Below are 24436 nucleotides of genomic sequence, written 5' to 3' on the forward strand. Positions count from 1 at the left end.
ATGAAGTAGCTATCTACTACTGCTGATATTGATGAAGTGGTTATCTACTACTGATGATATTGGTATTGATGAAGCAGCTATCTACTACTGCTGATATGAAGTGGCTATCTACGACTGATGATATTGGTATTGATGAAGTTGCTATGTAATGCTGATAAATAGATCCACATTCTTGCATAAAAATGCACTTACAGAACTAATTTCATGGTATTTGCCGATACTATGTGGCCCTGCATCGTATTCTGCCATTTTGTTCAAACTTTTTACATTGAAAATTCTTGAAAAAATTCACTGTTATAAATGCACCACCCCAGGGAGGCTAACTATAAGGAGCCTGTTTAAACGACTGTATACTTGGTGTCCCGCCTATTAGGGTTAGGGTTCATTATTGATCAGAGATTATATACCTATTCCTTGGTAATATACTAGTAATAGTATATCGTGTGTATGCGCTTTATTCCGTAATCAATAAGTATGATAAACAGACGTCCTTCTAGCAGAACGACTCGTAGCACAGTGGTATAGCATCTGGACTATGGATCCATAGGATGTTGGTTAGAACCCCTGTTGATCCTTGGTAGCATTTTAAACATACTTGTTTCTTTTTGTTAATGGCATTATGTGGAATCTAGTCTCATAATACTAATGTACATCATGATTGCGATGCAAATGTTAACTACGGAAAAAAATTGCGCCCGGGAGCGTTTCTTAGAAAATATACTGTATTCATTCTACTAACACTTTCCTTCCACATTGGCAGAGTGACATGCAAAGTATTCTTGATCCAAAGCAAAAGAATGCAGCTATGCACATTAAAACTTTGGGTAAATGATTGATATTTTATTATCACAATAGAGAATTGTACTTCAACACAGGGTTTTGATTTCCATAACTTTTAAGAAGCCAACTACATGATTTAAAATACTTTATACAGAGTACAGATACAAATGTGATATACCCAACAAACACAAAACACTTTGCAGAAAAATGTTTTAATAACAGGTTATATAAAGGCTATAAAACGTTTTAATAACATTTAGAAAACATTCTTGAAAATTTGATACAAAACATTCCAACATGTAATTAAGTGTTGACAAAATATTTTGCATAAATGTTTGCCAAAGATAATATTCAACAACATTTTGACGACATTTTAAAAATGAGTAAGCGTGTTTTTAAAAGTTTTTAAAATGTTTTTATGACCTTTATATGAAGAGCTTGTTTCCAAATCATGTTTAGTCCACAAACACATGTTTCTGATTTACCTGTGCGATATTGCAATGGATTGTGATGCTATAGGTATAGTCATTTCAGTTGGATGCACCATTAACAATACTGTGTGAGGCCTTTGGTTCCCAAATGAGAACAATAGTCTGCATATTGTTAAGCTCATTGTTGTGGTGAATAATGACTTGTTGATAGTACAACTCATTGTTGCTAATGTCAAATTTGTCAAAGTAATTGTTATTGATCACACAAGTAAATCAGAAACATGTGGTTGTGGACTTAACATGGTTTGGAAATAAGCTCTTCATATTATAAACTGACATTTAAATGTTATTAAAATGTTTTGACCTATAATAAACATGGCTAATTTTGTTATTTTTGCCTAAATATATTTGTGTGCCAAGTTCTTTTTTATGGATAAGCTATTCACCTTTTAATCATCAACACAGGGAGTGTAGATTTCAAATGTGGTTACCTGCATGGGTGACTCCATTTGGAATCTACACTCCCTGCGTGGGAGATTCAGGTCATGTCTTCCATAGGATTGTATGGAATTCATCTGGAATAGCCACATTTTGTAGAGTCATGCTGCCCTGTTCAATCCTGAGTAAATCTACGCTGTTTTGTTTCCACAAACAAGTGCCAGTGAATGGAATGTTTACAGAGTAATTTATTATTACAGGTGACACACTTGTAGTATAGACCACTTGACATCATTGTTTACCAACCAAGATGAGGGACTGGTCTATCGATATGCTTGAATGAACCACTACACTGTTCAATGTCTTTCTAGTACTATAGGAAATGTGGTGGGCGATTTAAAATGCACATGCCCTGAGAAAACTATGATGCGTACGCAACACTGCAGGGCAAAGAACAATGCGCATACTGCCGGGGAATGACGTCACATGTCAAGTGGTCTATATTTGCTTGTGTTTTAACCCTAACACTGTCAAATCGTACAAAATGAAGCCACTGTGCATGCATGCATCCCATGTCATGCAATCCGCCTAAGTCAGTCATACATCCACGTTTTCGTTGGCCAGGCCAGCAAAACACCTGTGGCTACCTGTTGTCGATCCAGTGCTTGGCACACGAGGGGTCTGGGGTTCGTATCCCGAAGGAAACAACTTCTTTGTTATCTGCCCTCTTTAAAACTTCCTTCTTTCCATTACAAGCGGCCATAAGCCCTTTCAGTGTTAGGGGTAAAATTTGAATACGCACAAAAGAAAGACGCTAAATAGAAGGCACCATGACCGACTTCATTACACCGAGTATACCCAAAATCAAATGCTCAACTACTATCATTTTCAAACATGATGTGATCAAGGTAAATGAGCCATTTGTTGTTATATACCTCATATATAGATTCCTGTCATCTGATTGGTTGAAAGTGCAGTCATTGAATTAACTATGCCCGCAAAAATGAACTATGGACCGGTCCATGGAAATGAACTATGGACCGGGCACGTGCGTCACGATCAAGCTGCGCGTTTTTTCCAGCGTAAAATGATATTACGCACACGTTAATGTTTTCATGCGCTATAAAAACGCACAAATCGCAGATTGTAATCTGTGTGCCGTTCGCATTGAAACTATTAATTTCTCTTCCCAAAATCGATGCTTTTAACCAAACAGATGACAAGAATCTTAAGATTTGGTATATAAAACAAATATTGACTGCTATGAGGGGCATGGTTAAAATTATAGGCCCAAGGTCATAATCATGGTTTTGAGATCACCGCGGGCCTATAATTTTAACCATGCCCCTCATAGCAGTCAATATTTGTATACTAATTTTGATTTTGAGATACAGCCAATAATAGTCTTCAACTTCCTATGTATTTCATTGTTCTGAGCTACACTAAAATGACCATATCTTTGGAGCCGTAAATCCAGTTGTGATGGCGTTTTCAGGAAAATGAAGCCTGAGAATTTTGACAAACCACTCATTTTGCTTGATCCCATCATGCACTGTTTTTTTTATCATCATAGAGAAACAATTGTTAGCAACTGACACTTGTAATCGTCCTTGCATACTGCCGTATCTCAAAAGGCTGCCTTTTGTGATTTTTTTTTATTGTCATCAAATTGTGATGAGATACACTGCAAAGTGTTATTGCAATATTTTTACAATCTCATGTTCAATCATGAAAGAGAAGCATGCTGAAATAAAAAATACAATATGAATACAACAATGATAATATAAATCATACAAGGCAGCCTTTTGAGATGACAGTATGTGAGGCAGACGACATTTGCAAAGCACAAAAGTTGTGCTCCATTCAGCTTGTAATAGGTCATGCATAACATCATGGATTTATATAGAATAGCATACACACAGTTGAGAATTACTTGCACAAGCATTAACCCCCTGAGCACTACCTGCCGATCTAACATTGCCTCCGATTGGTCAATTACATGATACCTTCATTTTAATCACCAATCAGAGTGGAGTTTTGCAAATAATTCACCCCACTTTTTTTGCATGGTGAAATTATTCTAACAATGTTGCTGATTGGTCCAATTGATAATGAAAACTCCTTTTTGACCAATAGGCAGGTAGTTCTCATGGGGATAAGTTGGGACTTTATTGACGCACACAGGAGAAAAACACAGATAATTTTCACCTAATATGGAGCTGAATGAAGCATATGTTTTGTGCTCTGCTACGATTGTACACAAATGGTGTACAAAATCTGTGTAATGTCAGTAAAAATGATTCAAGTCGCATCTTAAAAATTCTTCTGGAAACCAAAACCCTGGTTGTTTTACCTACATAACCTAAATGGCGGATGAAATGTTTCATTCCTAATATCATCATTAACAACCAAGCACTGAGCTTTAGCAACAAAATCCTCAACCTCGACACTAGAGCAGAATTTGGAACCTCCAAACCATCGTATGCTGTCTCGTTTGTGTGTGAAGGCGGAGGTCTGATCTTTACTCGGCAGCCAAGCGATGCTAATGCTACACATGCGGTGATTGGTTGAGAGAAAGGCTGCTTCCGGGAGGTATCGTTGCTTTAGCTTCGTACGATCTATCATTTTTGAAAACTTAGGTTTACTAATCGATGACTTTCGGAATAAAACAATGACTATATATAAGTGTTTTGCTATTAATAAATATATTTGACAATTATGATTGACAATGATGACTGCAATGCTCATTTTTTTACTGCTCAAAAACGTAAAATGCTATAATATTACAATAGAAATTGTCCTTATTTCTATAAGAATGTTTTTCGTCTTTTTACGCTTTTTTGCGATAAAGCGTATAATTGCCAAGTTAATAATTACAGGTGCTTCCAATTTTTTTTTACAATTAGTTGCCAAATTTAGCACCAAATTCACTTTGTGAATAGATTGTAAAATACACTTAGTTATTACAATTCCTAATGTTACCACTTTTTCAAATTATTAGTAGAGCCGGGAAAAGAAGAGACAAAACTACAAAGACCGACAAAAACAAAGTGGACACCAAAACCTTTGTTAACCAGTTTTTTGTGCAAATATGTAACTCAAATCTAGCTTTTTTTTAAAGCACAGAACACAAATTTGACTCTAAAATAGAATTGAAACGATGCGATGTACAGTTGAAACCTACTACGATTAAACAATTAACTAGAAAGTTTTCTTATATTAAGGTCTGAATTCAATATTCAGACCTGATCTTGTCCCCAACTTCACAGATTATCCCTCCTTAGCTTAATCTCTCTATCTTCTCAGTGCTCAGCAGAAGACAAACAATGGCGGTGTTTCCGTAGCAACTACTCGTAGTCGAATTCGTCAACTTCGGTAATTTCTTCTCCAAGAAAGAATTCAATAACTTCTTCTTCCATGTTCTCTACGTGCGAGTCCAACTCGTCGGTGTCTGTGCCTGATAATAAAAAAACCCACCATATGGCAAATTATTAAAATTAAATATTTGACATTCAACAGTCCTAAAGTAAACTTCATAACAAGTACTTTAAGTGTATGTAGCTGGGAGGAAAAGCTGTCAATCATTTGAAAATATACATTTTTTTCCTCCAAAAGACCTAAAATTACAACACAGTGGCCTATGGAGCTATGTATTACACATAACCATACATTACATAACTCGCAAACACTAAATCAGAGTCAACTGAAATTTTGGAAATAGGTTTTTTCGTGGATATCTACTGAAAAATGTTGTTCATTGATCAAAGTCACAGGGAACCAGTATGCTATCTATCTACAATGCTTACCACTGCGTAGCTCCAGGCGTATTTGCTTCTCTTCCTGCCACTGTTCTTCCAGTCGTGCTACATACTTGGTGTACTCCTCTATCATGGTTTGACGTTTCTCTATCAGCTCCTGATAAACAAGATATAAACAATGTCCCGAGTTGAGCAAGGAATTATGGCAAATCTCGCAAAAATATTATTGAATAAGGATATATTGAGTAGGGATAGCCAGCAAGTTACACACCAGATATCCACAATCCCACATGTGAACAAATCTTTCATCCAAAGGATCCCCTAAAGGTTCATTACTCCGAAGGGCTATTACTCCAAAGGGTTATTACTCCAAAGGGTTATTACTCCAAAGGGTTATTACTCCAAATTTACAATAAGGTTCGCTATTCTGAAGGGTCAATACTACTACAGTACTCCAAAATTCAGAAGAAATGAAGCTTGGGAGTAGAGAGGCTTGTTCTAAATTCGGAGTACTGACCCTTCAGAATGACAATCTTGTTGTTAATTCAAATTAACAACCCGTCGAAGTAATGAGCCTTCAGAATGACGACCCTTCGGAATAACGGTCCTTCAGAATAAGAAGGTGAAACCCATCAACACTTACCCTCTTTCACACAAATGGGCTATTCCACTTATAATCCACACTACCCCTGTGGAATATTTTGGAAATATCTTCAACAGGGGGAGTATAAATTGGCATTGGCACTTTAACCACCCGTATTTGAAACCAAATTTAAAACCCTGTGAAAACAGCCATAAGCTTCAATATGCAGTCATTTCTACCAAACAATTAACCCAGTGATATAGATTTGTTATCAGTAATTACTGCTCTAAAGCTGAACAAATCTACAGTTCACCGTGACATTCTCATCCACAGTAACACTCTCAGACCTGATACTGACCTATAGTGAAAAAAGCTGAAAATGCTCAAAAAAGCTGAAAAACTGTGAAATTGGGATACAATAGCACAAATTGGGCCAAAAACAAAAGAAAACACACAAATTTAAGCAACAAAAAAGCTGACATCTGCTAAAAAGCTGAAAAGTTCCAGGTCTAAAAACATTTCATATTCTGAAATTTGAAAACGTCTCATCTTACCTTTGAAGCCTTAGATTGGCTCATGCGATCCTTCAGCTCAAACTGTTTGCTGTACGTCTTCATGTTCTTCTTGACGTCCTGCAATTAAAAACACATCAATTTTAAGTACATTAATTAAAAGATTCATTAAAAAGAGCAACACTGCCCTACCAAATCAAAAGGGTGCAACTCACAAAATGATCTTTTGGCTTTTGCTGAAATGTACAGTAAACATAGCAAAACAAGGTGTATTTGGCCCACGGACACAAATCTTTGAAACGATTTTGGCTGTGAACAAGTGTAATTGAAGTGATAGCCTAATTTCACAAAAGATGAGCACTTTTTTGTAAGATGGTTCTTCGTTTAGCTGTGCAAATACATTAAGACATTGAAAGTCATTGACAATGATGGGTCCAAAAATTTGGCACATTTCAAGTGACACACTTTTTGCTCATAACTTTTTAAACCAATTTTCTTTTTTTCTTCTTTTTTTTCTTCTTCTTTTTTATGTCGGGCATATCTAGGCATTAACAGCTGAAATCTAGGAGATAACGCTGACGAAACTTTGGCCAGATACAAGTGACCTGGTGAACGAAGGGGTCGCCAGAGATAGCTGGTCGGGTATTTTTACAGGACAGGCAAGTGTAGCCGACAATCGGGCGTTACCCTGATCGGAACCGCCTGTAATCGAGGTCTTTTATCTTTTCAATGAAAACAATTTCAACTGAAAATATCCTACTTCCAAAATTTAATGATCATGCCTATCATGACCATGGACATGTCGTAAACTAGTTGCAAATGTGAAGTAACAAAACTGACAGTCAAAGAAGCAAACATGGGCACCACTGTTTGCTCAACTGATTTTTAGTATGTTACTTTGTAACTTACTCGGATTTGTTCGGCGGAAAGCAGTGTAGGTGGACGAGGGCGCCAGAGCATTTGACAGAAGCGTTCACGAGTGCACTTCTGCAGGACTTTGCCTTGGAAATTCCATACCCAGTAGGCATTGTCAACCTAAGAAAAAAGCAAAAACAAAACAAATTTTAATAAATTAGTAACACATTGGAGAGAAGACACATGCCATACATGCAATATTCAATAAAACAAGAAAACAAGACATTGCTATACATTCTGGGCACATTAATGTAGTCCAGATAAAAACACTTACTGAAGTTGAATTCAAGACTCGGAACATTTTAGATTGGAAAAACAAGGATCAGCAAGTTGCCTGGTGTTTTCTAGATTTCGTGTCGGGCATATGCAGGCCTAGAAATGACCTTAATCTCCCACAGACGGGGTGTAGACTTCAAACAGAGACACCCGTACATGTAATCCCATTTGAAATTCACACTCCCTGTGTGGAAGATTAACGTCACACCTTCCATAGGGGGTGTTTGAATTTCAACTGGAATAACCCAATGCTTTCTATTTCAACCTTAGCTTGTGGAATTCAAACTGACTTAGGAACAGAGACGATGGAGCATTATCATCTGAGCTTACCTTATGACTCCACCAGCTGACTCCGGTGATGACATAGCGGCCGGTAGGATCCCACTCCACATCTGTAGCCATGAAGTGCTCGTTGGCATTCATTATTGTCATGTCATTGGTGTCAATAAACTCAAACTGACCATTCATTCTGTCAACATAAATAGACAATTAATAAATTAATTTCAATGTTATGTAGTTGATTTGTACTCCTTGGACAGAGATTTAACACAGGTGCTTGTCCAAATCCTGATGATAAAGTGGGCAGCATTGAAAATCTTCTAGTCCTAGGAGCAGTGTTGGATTTACATAGCCATTTTTAGTGAAAACATTATTTAGGTGATGTTCTTATATATATATTAGCAAATGTTTACATTGTAAAAATTGATATACTATTACCAACTGAAATTTTTGTTGCAGGTTGTCCAAAATAGGGAGCATTTTGCTCCGCTGCACCAGATAAATCCAACGCTGCCTAGGAATGCTCGCAATCTTGGTGTAATTGTCCAGAATGATCTGAGAATGGATTCTTTTGTTAATAACATTTGTCGCTCAGCATCTTTTGCTCTGTATAAAATTGGCCAGATCAGAAAATATCTTGATAAAATTGTACTGAAATGCTTGTTCACGCTTTTATTACATGTCGCCTTGACCAATGCAATAGTCTTCTTTATGGTTTACCCGACTCACAGATCTCCAAACTCCAACGAATTCAAAACTCGGCTGCCAGATTAATTTCGCTTACTAAGAAACGTGATCACATTACTCCAATCCTTCATGATTTACATTGGCTACCTGTGAAATACCGCATTATATACAAAGTTCTCCTCCTCACTTATAAATGTATTAATGATCTTGCACCTGTCTATCTACAAGAACTCATACAGCATTACACGCCTCCACGTAGTCTTCGATCGTCAACACAATTTCGTCTAACTAGCTCATCATATTCTACTCAGTATGGTCATCGCTCATTTTCTATTGCTGCCTCTGAACTTTGGAACAGTTTACCATTACATGTGAAAAACTCTCAGACTGTTAATCAGTTTAAAACATCTCTGAAAACTTATTTATTTAAAATTGCATACTAATGTTTATTTGTTATGTTTTTGTCTATGTATAATTTGTTTAAGCGCTTAGGGACTTTGGTGTAAAGCGCTATATAAGCATGGTTTATTATTATTATTATTATTAGGCTATAATTTGGACCATATCATTATTGTAATGGTACATTTGTAATCACTATATTTGAGGAACTGAGACGAGAGAACTTACCCTCTGAGTCCTGCGAGTATCACAAACTGTCCCATCGGTGACCAAAATAAACTATTGGCAACTCGTCGCTCAAGACACTCTGAAAGAATGCAAAAAATAATTATGTAATAACATGTGGTGACCTCCTAAGTAATGTGCTTTATTAAACATGTGTATGTCTGTGTGGGAAAAAGGTGTGATCTTTACATTGGAGTATTTCCACCGTTAAGTTCTGTGATTACAAAATATGTACAAAGATTCTTCACAGTTTTTATCCCACCTCGTACCCCATGTGAATTTACACCTGCGTCATACGATTGATCAGTGAATAAAGTGCTTATGTGTTTCAATTGGCCAATCAGAACCCGACTTCATGTTTACGCCATGAACTGTGCCGAAAGCAAAACTGCGAAGGAATTTTGCAAAAGATAATAGTGAGCCTATAATGCTGGAAATGGAAGCACTCAACTTCATGAACACTTTATGAAACAAACCTTTTTTCATTGCCTAATATGTGCCTGGATCCCAATAGAAGGGCCTTATTTATATTCATTGCAAATCAGTCTGCTCTGGTTTGCCTTCATTCTTTCACAAAAAAATTATTCACAAAACTCAGTAAGATAATAATTCAATTCTGTGCGTAATATTTTCAAACTGAAACAGCAAAAACAAGCACAGTTTTTGCTGATTACAATTTGAAAAACTGACATACAGATTTTGAATTATTGTCTTGCAAAAATGGAAAACCCATATATAGCATTTCTTACTGATGAGTTCCACATTAGCTCTAGCCTTGATGTTGTAAAAGCTAGCGGATATACGAGGACTCTCTCCGTGTAAGATGACAAACTTTGACCCTGTAGGCTCCCAGGCAAATGCAATGATGGCCTCCTTGACCTCCACCGAATCAACCGGAATCTGCTTCTCTCGGATACGGAAAATCTCAAAATTACAGAACTGGCCCTGAAATAGAAAAGATTGAGGAAGGTAAAAACAGGGACGGCATTCCCAGATATGTTGTCTGAAGATATGAGTAGTGAACACCACGCATAGTAAATATTCATGTGAAACATTAAACACTTCATTTTCCGCCAATTTTACAAGTTGACCTCAAATGAACTTTGACCTCAGTATGTGACCTTGAACACTACAATAACATGAAAGTTCCCATAATGCAGCTTTGGCTCAAGTTTGATATAAAATTGGATCGATTGAGCCCATGTTTATTGGTCGAGCTATGAGTTTAAAAAATATTGGACAAGACGTAGTCGAGTCCAATATTTTGAAACTCATAGCGAGACCAATAAATATTGGGCGTAAAGCACCCAATTTTATCATTATTATGTTTTGTATCCAATATTTTCACACACTTGGATTCATCAAAACATAATAATGGTTGGTTGCAATTGGATATGAACGGTTCATATGAGACCAAATTTAAAGCCAAAAAACAAAAATATAAACAACAATATTTTAATGTTTGACTTGTTTATATTACTTCATGTAAACAAAGTTTAAGATTCAACAACATAATGGGCTATTCCAGTTGAAATCCATACAACCCTTATTGAAGACATGACCTTAATCTTCTACACAGGGAGTGCTGACTTCAAATGAAGTCACTCAATCAGGTGCCCCTACTTGAAATTCACACACCCTGTGTGGAAGGGGGTGTGTGCATTCTAACTGGAATTGCCCAATTTGAGAGAATCAAATGAAATTGAATCCTTTATCACATTGCACGATAGGCTATTCAAGTTGAGGGGGGTGTATGGATTTCAACTGGAATAGCCCAATATGTTTGAAGTGCATTCTGGGAAGACATGGAATCAACCTCTGCAGCAGACCTACCTTTTTGCTCTTAGTGTACCTATCCACTTTGCAGCACATATAATCCCCTAGTTTTTGCCAATGCAATTTACATTCGGCAACATTGAATAAGTTCTTAATACGTAGTTCTCTCCTCGACGGCAACTCTATCAGAGTGACACGTGCAGGGTTCTCTTTCTCTTCAGGCACCCAATACGAGATTATGTTATCGGCTGGCGACCACGCAAAATCCCTGGTGAAAAAAATTAACGTACAACACTTTAATTTGAGCTTTGCATTCCTAGCATTAACTACTTGATAATGAGCACACTTAATTGGTTAATAAACACTGACCTGAAAGAGCAGCCATTTATCACAGATTGAAATGTTACTTTCATGTTCAACTTTTCTCGATACTACACCAGCTGGTCATGGGCCATCCAAATTTAATACTTTTTTATGTTTTATAGGTTTTTTTTATCAAACTGGGATGAGCTTTTTGACAAGAATATGTGGGGGAATATGCATGGATAGTTTCACTGTGTTCAAGATGAAGAATTTTATTGAGATTTACGACTTGGGCTATTTTTTTACATCTGACAATGTCAGATGTGAGATTTTTGTAGGGTGAATTTTGGATTTTAAAAAATAACAGTATATGGAAAAATGTACTCAATCCAGCGGGAATAACGCACAAAGAACGGGCAATTTTACAAATTCACGCAGGGGCTTTGAGACAAAGTATCACATTAAGATTGCCTCCGCCATTTTATTGTGCTCTCGAATGGCAAAAAGCACACACAAGGGTTACCTTTATTGTTTGTTCGGTTTATAATTGGCAAAATTATTCTGTTTTTGTTACTGCGCACATCAATAAAGTCCCATCTTACGCTTGTGTAAGCGAGAGATGTTCACACATTATGCAACATACGTAAATTCTGAGCCTAACTTTGTGCACGCCATTCCATATCAATACACAATGTTACGAGTGTTCTTTTTTCGCCAATTATAAGCCGGACAAACTATAGTAGAATCTAGCCCTTATAATCAACAAAAGAGTATTGCACCTGGATTTGGATATTGTTATGAATAACTTACTTAATCCCTGTTATTTTAAGACTCTTCTTATCCAGCAATCCAAAGGATGGCGTCTCATAGATACTAAGCGTGTCTGTCGTCATTCTTGCAAAGAACTTTCCATCGGCACTCCACCTAAAAACACAAAAACATACATGCTCATTCCGATTTTAATTTCACACACAAAATAATACATGGTTACTTTTCCTCCCTTCCTATAAGGTCGGTAATTCTGCAATTATGTTCAGTTACTTTGCAGAATATATAAATTGTAGAATTACTTCCCCCACCCCAATACACAGCTTGTGCATGCGTGACATTTTGTGGTTCAAAAGTCACATAAAGCTGTTGGTCCTGTGTACAGGAAGAGTCATCCGTGCACGTAAAGTGTCAGAGCTATTCTAAGAGAACGGGGAACCATCCCTGGTTCAGATATCTGCAATCAATCCTAGGTTCCAGGATCGTGCATAGGTAAACTGTGCGTGTAAAGACTGTGTGCTGAGATACAGCACATATAATACAGGGAACAAGGAAATATATATATAAATGTTCTAGAAGCCATTGGTTTTAATATTTGAGAAGATAAAGAAAACATATTATCATATTCAAAATTATTATTCTTGAATCTTGGCCATTTTTTCCTTTTCTTTAAATTTTACTTGTAACTCCTTTCTGATATTTGTTGGCTTGGAAACTCGATACTCTGTATGAAAGCAGGTACGTCAATGTATAACTTACTTGAATATGGGCCACTGTGCTGCATTCTCACAATGAAAGCCTCTCCTCTTGGCACCAGTACGTATATCCCATATAATGATGGCCTGTGGTTCTTCCCTGGTGTCTATTAGTGGGCTGAAGGTGACTAGATACCTGGAAAAGAAACATTACATCACGTGGACTGTAAGTGTCATGTGTGATTTTTTGTTGTTGAAGAATTTTGTTTTTCGATAATAATCAAATCAAATTAGCGTGCATTTATATTGTTGCCACACCTCTGGAACTGGAGATTTAGAATTGACTGACTGGCTCTGTTTTCCTCCCATCATCCTGTCTTCCTCTCCTCCCTCTCCCATCTCCCCAAAACACACCCAGAATTAACATTTGAATGCTTTAAAAAGGGTTCAAGAGAGAAAAGGCCTAAACTAGGAGCACTAGTTGTGGGAATCTATTTATCAATTTGGATTAATCTTTAGTGGAGAGTTGTCTATAAATAATATACTGGGCCAAAAATAGAGGCCAGTAAAATATACCTGCCAGTGGCGTAACTAGGGTTGGTAGCGCCCGGAGCAAGAAACAAAATTGGCGCCCCTACCCCCAACCCAAGAATATCTTAGGCGCGGGCACTGGCGTAGCTAGGGGTTGTGGCACACAGGGCTAAGGATACATAATGGCGCCCCCCTCCATTCTTGGAACAATTGCGCGCAGAACGCGAAATTCCTAAATTGGAAAAATTAGGAATTTTGTAACAATATAGGAAAATATTGTGGAAGAGTTCAAAAATAGGAAATATAGGGCCGCTTGAAGCACTGCATGCTGTATACTTGTTGTCTTACACAAAACAATTTCCAAGTGTTTTTTTGCAACCATGTACACACAAGTGACACAACATTCTTTTTCCCATTGCCCTTACCTTTCACATGGTGAGAAATCGATAAGTTGCACGCCGGTATGAGCAAATCTTCTAATTTGTTGGAATTTCTCTCCGCCCCAGAGTGCAATACCTTTCTGATGCAAAGTGGCTAGATATGTACCTTGTGGGGACCACCGGACGTACGTCTCCGTCCAACGCTGTATGGAAATGAAAGCAAAGATTTAGTCGACCATTGAAGTCAATGAAACTTACGATACGTCGCAAGTTATGATTGATTTTGAGACTTACGAAGCTTTGTGAAGTTAAGTAAAATGGACTCCAGTCCAGATTTAGCACAAGGCCGACTTACCTGTGAAATGAACCCCAGATTTAGCACAAGGCTGACTTACCTTCCTTTCCTCTACTACTAGGGCTTCAGTGGGAGTGTTGGAGAATATTGCTGTCGTTTCTCCAGCATTGAATATAACGCAGTATTGGTCCTGGCAATCTGCTTGCTGCAACCAATTCTTGAGGTTTCCCTGAGATGGAATCAAAAATAGAATGGTTAGACACACGCAACATATTAAATAGTGCCGAACACGCATGCATGCACGCACCAAACATATACTTTTTTCTGGAGCCTTCAAGGAGAGCTGTTTAGAGCATACAATAGAATGTAAGCAGAGAATGGTCAACTAAGGAGAGCTAAAAATCACTCTCCTATATCAGATTTAAGGAGAGCAATAGCTCTCGCTCTCTTCAAAAGGCAGTCCCTGGATACATCAGAATCATTGCACTTCAACACGGACAGGGCGTAACAGTAGCGCAGCTCCTCTCACCACTTAGATTGTAATGATCCCCAACAGCTTCCCATTACGCCTGTGTGGGGTGAGGCAAACCAGGTGAAGCACCCAAGTGCACATGTTGGCACTGCAAGGATTCGAACCCATGACCACAAGCTGACTCATAATTAAATATGAGTCAAATTCTGTACCTATTACACCACATATATCTAAACGACAGGTGGACCATCACAGATTGGAGCCTCAGATAATGCAGTAGTCGTCTTAACCTTAAGCGTAGCGAGTGGCTCACCACTTGTGAACCAATATCACTACAAAACTAAAGGTTATAGGCCTCATGTATGACCTGCTCTGTGCCCCTGCATTCTCATCATTGTATTAAAGCTCCTATACTTTGATAACTGTGATATTCATGATGCAATTCATTTCATAACTACCTGCTATATTTTGCAATAGGCCCTTCGCACTCCCCTACATGGCGCTGTTTATAGGGCGATTTCACGAAAGGTCATAAGTTCAAATCTGCCTCCAGAAGACATGATGCGTGCATAAAGCACAAAAGAAATCCCCAGTTGAAGTGATATTGATTGACTCATTTGCTTTGTACTTGTTCCATGCATCATGTCTTCTGGAGGCAGATTTGAACTAACGACCTTTCGTGAAATTTTTTACACGATGCAGTCGGCCAGCGTGATAGGTCTTTGCAAACTACTGTAGCAGTTTGATAAACATACACACTAGTTACAGGTGGGTGGGTGCGCCTCCACTTTTAAAGGTGGGTGTACCCCCACTTTAAGGGTGGATGCACCTCACCCCCTAGTTTGCAGGTGGGAGCACCCCCATCCTTTGAAAATGGGTGCACCCCACTTTACCCAATCAAAAAATTGTGCGATTTAACTAGGCCTGCTAAGAATACGCGATTTTGGAGGCCAAAAAACGCACCCCGAATTTTCAAAAAAAACGCAAAAATCCGCGATTTCCAGCCAAAAAACACAAAATCTAAAAAAAAAAAAAATTTTTTTTTTTTTTTTTTTGCGATTTTTAATTTTTTTTTTTCGCGGATTTGGAGAGTCCCTGGGCCTAACATGAAGTGCTACCATCATTAAAAAAAATTGAAAAAAATAAAAAAAATAAAGAAAATAAAAAAATAAAAAAAATAAAAAATAGCATTTAAAAAAAAAATTATAGCGGAAATAGAGAGTCCCTTGACCTTGAGAGAGGTACTGCAATCAAATGAGGCTGATTTAAAAAAAAATTGGAAAAAGATACAAAAAATTACAAGTTTGTATCCAAATGGGACCGATTTGTAACTTGTGTTCACTGCATAGTCTATTGAAGATATAAAAATGCATTGGTTTTGTACACAAGTCTGTATCTTAGATAGATTTTGAAGTGAACACAAGTTACAAATTGGTCCCATTTGGATACAAACTTGTAATTTTTTTGTATCTTTTTTCCAATTTTTTTTTTTTTTTTTTTTTTAATGATGGTAGCACTTGATGTTAGGTCCAGTGAGTCTCCAAACCATGAAAAAAATTAAAATCGCAACAAAAAAAAAAAAAAAAAAAAAAAAATTTTTTTTTTTAGATTTTTTCAAAAATGTCAAAAAACGCAATTGGAGCCAAAATACGCAAATTGCGGCGCAAATAACGCAATTGCGTATTCTTAGCAGCCCTAGATTTAACATTGACAACATGATAAAATAAGTGTAAAAACAACTTACATGATCTTTGTATGGTTGTATTTCTGGTGTCTCCCATTTATCCGGAATTGACGAATACCTACATGACAAAAACAGTGGGTTGGAAGGGACATGATTCATTGGTTTTATATCACTAATTTAAGTTCATACTTTTAAGTACTTCCATTAACTTAAGGGGGTACTACACCCCTGGCCAATTTTGGAGCCTATTTTTGCATTTTTCTCAAAAATTATAGCGGATTGGTGACAAGTTAGATATGTATATTATAGGGGCGAGGACTACAACTACTGCACTGAAAATTTTATTTCAGCACAGACAACAGTTGTGGAGTTACAGTCAAAAATGAGGGAAAACCAATATTTGATCAATAAATCAATAACTATTTGCCTTGAGTTGCTGAATTTTCAGTACAGTAGTTGTAGTCCTTGCCCCTATAATATACATAGATCTTACTTGTCACCAATGCGCAATAATTTTTGAGAAAAATGCAAAAATAGGCACAAAATTGGCCAGGGGTGTAGTACCCCTTAATTTGGTGGTTCTGGCAGGGTGCTGGTGGTTGGGCCTGGAAGAAATCTTGCATTCTTGCTTTGAATCTTGCTTTTCAGTGCTTTTCTCGCTTAAGATTCAATTCTACCACGAAAAACTGTTATTATGATGTGCCCCCATCGGCTCAGTTCACTGATGAAACCTAGATAAACAGGCTTGTGATACTACTAATAGTAATAATCAGATTTACAACTTAAAAAACAAGTTTTTAATATTTCAAATTCAGCCAAACGTATAAGTGACATCTTTAGAATTGCTTACTTGTCAAAGTCACTGAACAAGTTGACGGCAAATGTGTGCAGCTTGTCCAACTTGTAACCATTCATCTGTTTGGCTGCCTCAATGGCGTTGGCTTGTGATGAAAACTCAAGAAAGCAGAACCTGAATTGAAAGAAAGAAATGTAGGACCAAAATTAGTAAATCATTTTGTTAAAAAATGTTCAACCTACAGTATTATATGTTTTTGTAATGATGGCAGACACCACACACACACACATCTGCTCATAAGCAAAGGTCAAGGACATAAAAAAAAATTGGAACTGGTAGTCAGTGTCTTATTCAATCGTGGAGACGCAATCCTGGCTAAGTCAATCACCATAACGAGGAAATAAACATTACACACAGAAATTATACCATCTAACCGAGATATACATGTACATATTATACCCTCCAAAGGAGGTCAGGTCTAAATTCCACCTTTTGCATCAAGAAACTGTGCACGACTGCACATCCTCTGTTCTGTAATTAAAGTATCATATAAATGTCCTTTTTGAGGTTGCTTAAAAACACCACCCTCACACACATAAAATCATAACAAGACCAAAGTTAACCCCTTGCTTTCTTACCCTTTAGTCTTTGCACCTTCCTCCGGATAATGCTCTGTTGTAATCTGACCAAATTTAGAGAAGATTTTGCGGACAACATTCTTCAGTTTGGGCAACCTGTCGTTGCCAACTTGAGGTATGTTATCCACTACTACAACAGAGTCGATCCCCACGGCTTCTTTTGGTTTCTGCTTCAACAGGTCACCTAGCAACTCTAAAACAGAACAACAAAATGATTGTATCATATTCATTAAAACAAGGTTGGTGATTTTCTTGATTTTTTTAAATTGATTTAAAATCAGATTTTTTAAAATATTGAAATCAGATTTAATTTTTTTTTAATTCCAAGAACTGCTGATAAAGTCAAAAGAGACTTCAGTGTAGAGATATATGCGCAGCCGCAGGCCTAGAAATCTGGCAGTGGCGGGGTGCGTGCAAATCCATTTGGATTCTTGCGAAAGAATTTTGCGAGAATCCTTGATTCGAGGAGCATGTTTGGAACACCGAGTACCGGTACTGGTCTTTCTGTAGTCACTGGTTACAAAAAGTTGTCCACGTCCAGCTTAGTTTCGTCAGCACAGATATCGACTGTTATTGGTCCGAATAATCAGTCCCAGAACAAAACATTCATTTACTGACATGATCATCATGTTCTGGATCTGAACTGTTTGCATTCAAAATCTTGATGGCAAACTGGACAATAGAAGCACATGGTACCAATTTGACAGCTTTTTAATCCCTATTAATATTCATGATTGCGTGAATCTATTGTGGACCATCCTTCTGATACTTCAGTGTGCAGGGGTCCGCAAATAGCGGCGCGCTGTGGCTTCCCGAGTGGCGTGCGGCTCCGTTTAGATTTTTTTTTAAAAATTTAATGAAAATTAAATCAAACCCTTTGATCAAACTTCATCTATCAGGAATATCTCCAATATTCTACATTTTAAGGTAGCACTATCGGATATAGATTTTTTTCTAATTTAAATATGTGAAAGTCCTTGCTCTCTTGATTACAAAACTGAAAATTTTATTTTAATCGGGCATTCGGTTCTCGAGATATGGCCTGTCAAAATGGCACGAAACCAACAAATTGGCAACAACTTTCTTTTTATTTTCTTTAATTTTGGCATGCAGTGTTGCCAGATAATTTTCTAATTATATATGCAATTATGCAAAGTAAAGTTTTCAGATACAATTAGAAGAGGTATGGCACTGAAACTTGGTACATGGGTAGTACATGAAATGCAACAAACCTACGGTGGCGTTTGGCAAATTTCCATTTGCATAATTAATTAGGGCCCTAATCAACTTTTCTAATTAGTGGCCCTAATTAATTATGCAAATTGAAATTTGCCAGACGCAACCGTAATTTTGTAGCACTTTGTGTGTACTACCCATGTACCAAGCCTCAGTACTATAGCTCATTTAATTGTATCTGAAAACTTTACTTTGCATAATTCATGCATATATAATTAGAAAATTACCTGGCAACTGGACTTATCAAAAATATAGAAAATAAAAAGAAAGTTGTTGCCAATTTGTTGGTTTCATGCCATTTTGGCATTAAATCGATTGAAACAAAATTTTCAGTTTTGTAATCTACAAGGTAAGAGCTTTAACATATTTAAATAGAAAGAGAATCTAAATTTTTGCATTAGCCGATAGGGCCACCATGTTATCTTTGTAAAGACAGGCTAAAATAGTACAAAATGTTCCACCAAATGGCGTCATTTGCATCTCAAATTTAAAAAAAAATCATTAGCTTCAGAGACCGACTCCCCCGCCCGCCGGGTTGAGTGGCGCTTTGCAGTTTCTTTTATTTCATGTGGCACTTCAACAAATCTATTTGAGGAAGCCTGCTTTAGTGTTTGGACAACTAGAACAGTTTTGACTGGTCTTTTGCTTACCTCTCAGACAATGTCAAAATTGTCATCCTCGTCGAATAGAAAAGTAACAGCGTTTAGTACGGCACTGGACTGTTATCATACAGCTCAACTTACCGTACTTTTCCTAACCAGACAGTCCATGCCAAAATTGTTACTACACCTTTACATTTCATCGAATCTCTTTTTGATGTCTGTCATTTTGAACATCACACTTGAAAGATGTATGCTATGTAGAAACTTTATTTTGCAATTTCATAATTTGCATATTATTAGCATATTTGCAAGAAAAAACATGAAAATCAATAAATACCTATATTTTTCACAATTTCAATATTTTATTAGAAATTAAGCATGTAGGCTGTTTGTTATGACTTGATGAATGAGGCTGTTAAAACAGATTTTGATATTTTTGCTTAGTTTTCCTTTTTTGCCCCAAAATGTGTAAAAATCAAAAATTTTTGGATGACCTATATTTTCTTTGAATATTTATAAAATTTCTTAATTTAGGTATAATACAGTGCAGAAAAAGATATCAAAAAAATCTGTTTTAAAACAGATTTCCAATAAATTGTTCCATTTTCCATTTTGGGTTAAATACTCAATTTTCATGCTGGATATTTGAAACATAAAATGAAAACATGTCCATTGCACTTTTTCCTCGAGATGTACTATAATATCAAGGTTACGGATATTATAATCCCTTCTTATCTTCACTGATCCATCAGATACCTATTGTTATGAATGATCAATGAAAAGGTTCAGAACTGGGCTACTAATGGTCTGTCAAGTATCTATAGTTATTTTCATGACTGCGTCAACTCAAAAATCATGCAAGGTCGAATGTAGGAAAAGTATGATCAGTTGAGCTGTACTAACATTTTTTAAAGGGTACTACACCCCTGGCCAATTTTATGCCTACATTGTATTTTTTGCATTTTCTCAAAAATTATAGCGTATTGGTGACAAATAAGATATGTGTATACTGGCAAGGACTACAACTACTGCACTGAAAATTCAGCAACTCAAGGCAAGTAGTTATTGATTTATTGATCAAATATTGGTTTTCCCTCATTTTTGACTGTAACTCCACAACTGTGTTGAAATAAAATTTCCAGTGCAGTAGTTGTTGTCCTTGCCCCTATAATATCGCTCATTCTACAAAATCCGGTGCCAATAGCCTTTTTTCCATTCTTTGGTCCACAAACACTTTGTCGAGCATTTAGGGCATTAGATATGTTGTTTTTCTGGTAGAACTCAACGAGATCTACACGGACATATAGTTTTCCATACTTTAAATGCTTTCTTCAGCCTGATTAACCCTTGCAAAGGCTCAAAAATCGCTAAAAATGTGTTTCCACTGCTCAAGTGTCACATCTAACCCTGAATATGTTCTTTGAATAAATGCGATTTCTTTACATATTTGTTGTTTTTTAATTAGACTAGAGGTATACCCATATGGCCGTATGCTACGGAGCCTTTTACCTTTCAAAACCCACAGTGGAAGACATTGGCTTAATATAGATGTTACCAAGTTCAAGTACATGAATCAGAATGCATCAGAGCTATTTATAGAACACAGGCAGCAAGTGCAATTGTTTATACCATGGTCACCAACTTTTGAAAATGCACATTTTCGCGGATTTTGAGCCCAATCCTTTACCGATCGCAACCAAATGTGATCCCCGCATTCAATCGAAAAGTAGCTTAGGACACTCCCCATATTTTCCTTGATCTCTCGTGATAAATTACAGCCCAATCGGACCAAGTTTAAAATTGACCTTTGACCTTCGACCTCCGATTTCGACCGAAGGTAGTGTAGGACACTCCCCATATTTTCCTTGATCTCCCATATGAATTACAGCCCAATTGGACCAAGTTTAAAATTTGACCTTTGACCTTCGACCTCCGATTTCGACCGAAGGTAGAGTAGGACACTCCCCATATTTGCCTTGATCTCCCGTATGAATTACAGCCCAATCGGACCAAGTTTAAAATTTGACCTTTGACCTTCGACCTCCGATTTCGACCGAAGGTAGCTTAGGTCACTCCCGTATTGTCCTTGATCTCCGTATGAATTACAGCCCAATCGGACCAAGTTTAAAATTTGACCTTTGACCTTCGACCTCCGATTTAGACCGAAGGTAGCTTAGGACACTCCTCGTATTTTCCTTGATCTCCTGTATGAATTACAGCCCAATCGGACCAAGTTTAAAATTTGACCTTTGACCTTGACCTCCGATTTCGACCGAAGGTAGCTTACGACACTCCCCGTATTTTACTGCATCCCCCGTGCGAATTTGGCGAGGCTCGGATCAAAACTGACGGAGCCTTTTACACACATACATACACGCAACATAAGGCAAATTATAGTAAGATAACGCACCATCATATTGTTTATCAACATTATTTTTTAGGGATTAAAACGTCTTTGTGTAATTCTAAAATAAATTGCACTTTCCACCAAAACGCTGTGAGCTACGTTACCCCTTTTAAACACACGTTATTGGAAAGAAGTAAAACAGAGGTATCAATGTAATTTGCGGTTTTTAAAAGGAAACACTCATAGGTTTTTAAAAATCACAGTAAAAATCGTGATGCTGTAGCATTTTTGGCATAGAAATGTTGTAAACATTGAAATTTCGACCGACCATGTTAAGATTGGTGAGCTACGTTACCAGGATTCTATAGTATGCACTTGTATTACATGTACTTCCTAATAATATGTGAAAGCTACCAGTGGTCGAACCCCATTTATATTAGAATTAACCGACATAATGTTCTAACGTTCGCAAATCACATTAAAAACATTAAAAACCAGTGAACTACGTTACTGTGAGCTACGTTACACACTCATTTACGCTGAATTACGCATCTTCAAAACTTCAATGAAATGGTGAAATATGTTAAAATTACATTTTACTCAAGTGATCTTTAGTTTGCTTTTTATGACCTTGGATTGAGTAAAACCAGCCCATTTTGTAGTCGGTAATGTAGCTCACATTACAGTGAGTATTAGTGTTAAAAAACATCATGACTTCCTGAAAGAAAAATATGCAAGTGGTGTTGGCAATTTTTTACATAAAGTAGTGATACATTTACTCTTAAAAAAAACCACAAAAAGCAGGTCTTTTTGAACAACTTTTATTTTTTCAATTTTTATAGTGGATTGGCACCGGATTTTGTAGAATGAGCGATATACATATCTTACTTGTCACCAATGCGCTATAATTTTTGAGAAAAATGCAAATAGGCAAAAATTTGGGCAGGGGTGTAGTACCCCCTTGGCCAAACTGGAACACTGTGAACGCTAGTGGTTCCACGATAAACATGCGCAAATATAGCACGGTACAGAAGAAAGTATACACACGCCTTACACTGCGTACACGCTTAGTACACTACATGGACGCAACACGCATGTTCCAGTTTGGCCAAGAAATACTTAATTTGATTATAAGATGGACAATAAATAGCCCTGAAACATTGTAACGGAAGATTGTGATGGTCCCCAGTAAGTTTATCCGCACACAGCATGCAAGGACTAGGAGATCGGGACTTGGGAGCAGCGTTCGAAATTTTGGTTGTCCGGTTGCCCGGGACAACTAAAAAAGTTGCAGGGCAACCAAAAATACTGATTCGGTTGTCAGCCGGACAACCATAAATCTGTAGCCAAAACTCACCTTTGTATGTGTATCTTTTGAGCCGGTAATATTTAAAATGTGAAACTATTTTTAAATAAAATAAACGTGAAATTAAACGTGGTTCCACAACCCAGCTGCGAAACTCAACCGCAGCCATTATCTGTTTACTTTATCGAGCCCCTCGATACCAAAAAAAACCCAGTTTATGCATTACGGGGGAAGTTTCCTTTGACACTCATATTCAAGTATATTATAGCAAAAACTTGTTCCAAGTACGGACAACCAAAAACTTACGACGGACAACCAGAAATTGTAACCTGGTTGTCCGTGGGCCAACCATTTATTTTCCCTTAATTCGAACACTGCTTAGGAGCCAACCAGGGTTGTAGCTAGCTACGCCGGGTGACCCGCCCGGCACAAAAAAAAAATATTATTTTTGCCGTAAGCGCAAGAGCTCCACGCGCTAGCCTACGCTTCGCTAAAATAATAATAATTTGCCACCTGCCATAGAAATAGCGAGATAGGCACTACCCATATGATAAAGGACGCGATGGTGAGATGTTTAGTTTACAAACCTGTCTTGGCAGCTCTTCTCTGAATTTTTTCAAGGTTGTTGATGTGAAGCCTGAAGGTCATTCAAGGTCAACAAGGACGAAAAGCTGAGCCATATTGTCATTGTGTAAACCTCCAACATTAACAACAATAAATTTGGAAATATTATGAGTTAACCTCATCAAGACCGATTGACACCACCACATGAAATTGCTACTGTCAGTACCGAATAATTTTGCTCATCCATGCATGCAAAAGCCATCAAAATTCGGCAGTGTTGTATTTTTATTCCCGCGAAACATACGGAAACTTTGCAACACAATTTTCAAGTCTTACCTTCATCGGTGATATCATCAACAAATCCTTCTTGATCGCTGAAATCTGGTTCTTCTTCTGAACCATCATCCTCTCCCTCATTTGCGGCATTTTCATGACTTCTATCCGGTTTTCTTACCGGTACTTTCTCCCATTCACCTTCCGCCATCTTGCTGAGCACATGTACTGTATAGCTACGTCGATAAAAACTCCCAAGTTACTGATTATTTTCAACCTCTAAAATGTATCAACACATAATGTTACGGACCAGAAGGTAATAAAAAATCTAGCATAATCCACTTAGAGCACCTCTACTCAATATTTTTTCACAGTTTCGATTGAAACTGTAGATAAATACCGTATTTTATCGGCTTTCATTTTGCGAGTTTAGCCAAAAGTTGATAAATTTACAGCAAGCTAAAGGGCCAAGGGCAATCCCCGTAAT

The 24436-nt window shown here is 37.3% G+C and overlaps 1 protein-coding gene across 1 annotated transcript; it reads right to left on the bottom strand.

Moving 5' to 3' along the window:
* Positions 1-3571: 3571 nt before the first annotated feature.
* LOC140164663 (eukaryotic translation initiation factor 3 subunit B-like) lies at positions 3572-24374 on the bottom strand. The gene is made up of 16 exons (XM_072188007.1): positions 24013-24374; positions 17622-17814; positions 17038-17157; positions 16248-16305; positions 14132-14260; positions 13782-13939; positions 12890-13021; positions 12173-12286; positions 11117-11327; positions 10033-10228; positions 9287-9365; positions 8024-8162; positions 7412-7537; positions 6545-6622; positions 5456-5564; positions 3572-5106 (listed from the first exon to the last, which is right to left on the bottom strand). Exons 1-16 carry the CDS (start codon positions 24158-24160, stop codon positions 4997-4999), a joined length of 2100 nt encoding a protein of 699 aa, XP_072044108.1. The 5' UTR covers positions 24161-24374; the 3' UTR covers positions 3572-4996.
* Positions 24375-24436: the final 62 nt, after the last annotated feature.

Source organism: Amphiura filiformis, chromosome 11 (genome assembly GCF_039555335.1).
Source record: "Amphiura filiformis chromosome 11, Afil_fr2py, whole genome shotgun sequence".
Classification (NCBI taxonomy): domain Eukaryota; kingdom Metazoa; phylum Echinodermata; class Ophiuroidea; order Amphilepidida; family Amphiuridae; genus Amphiura; species Amphiura filiformis.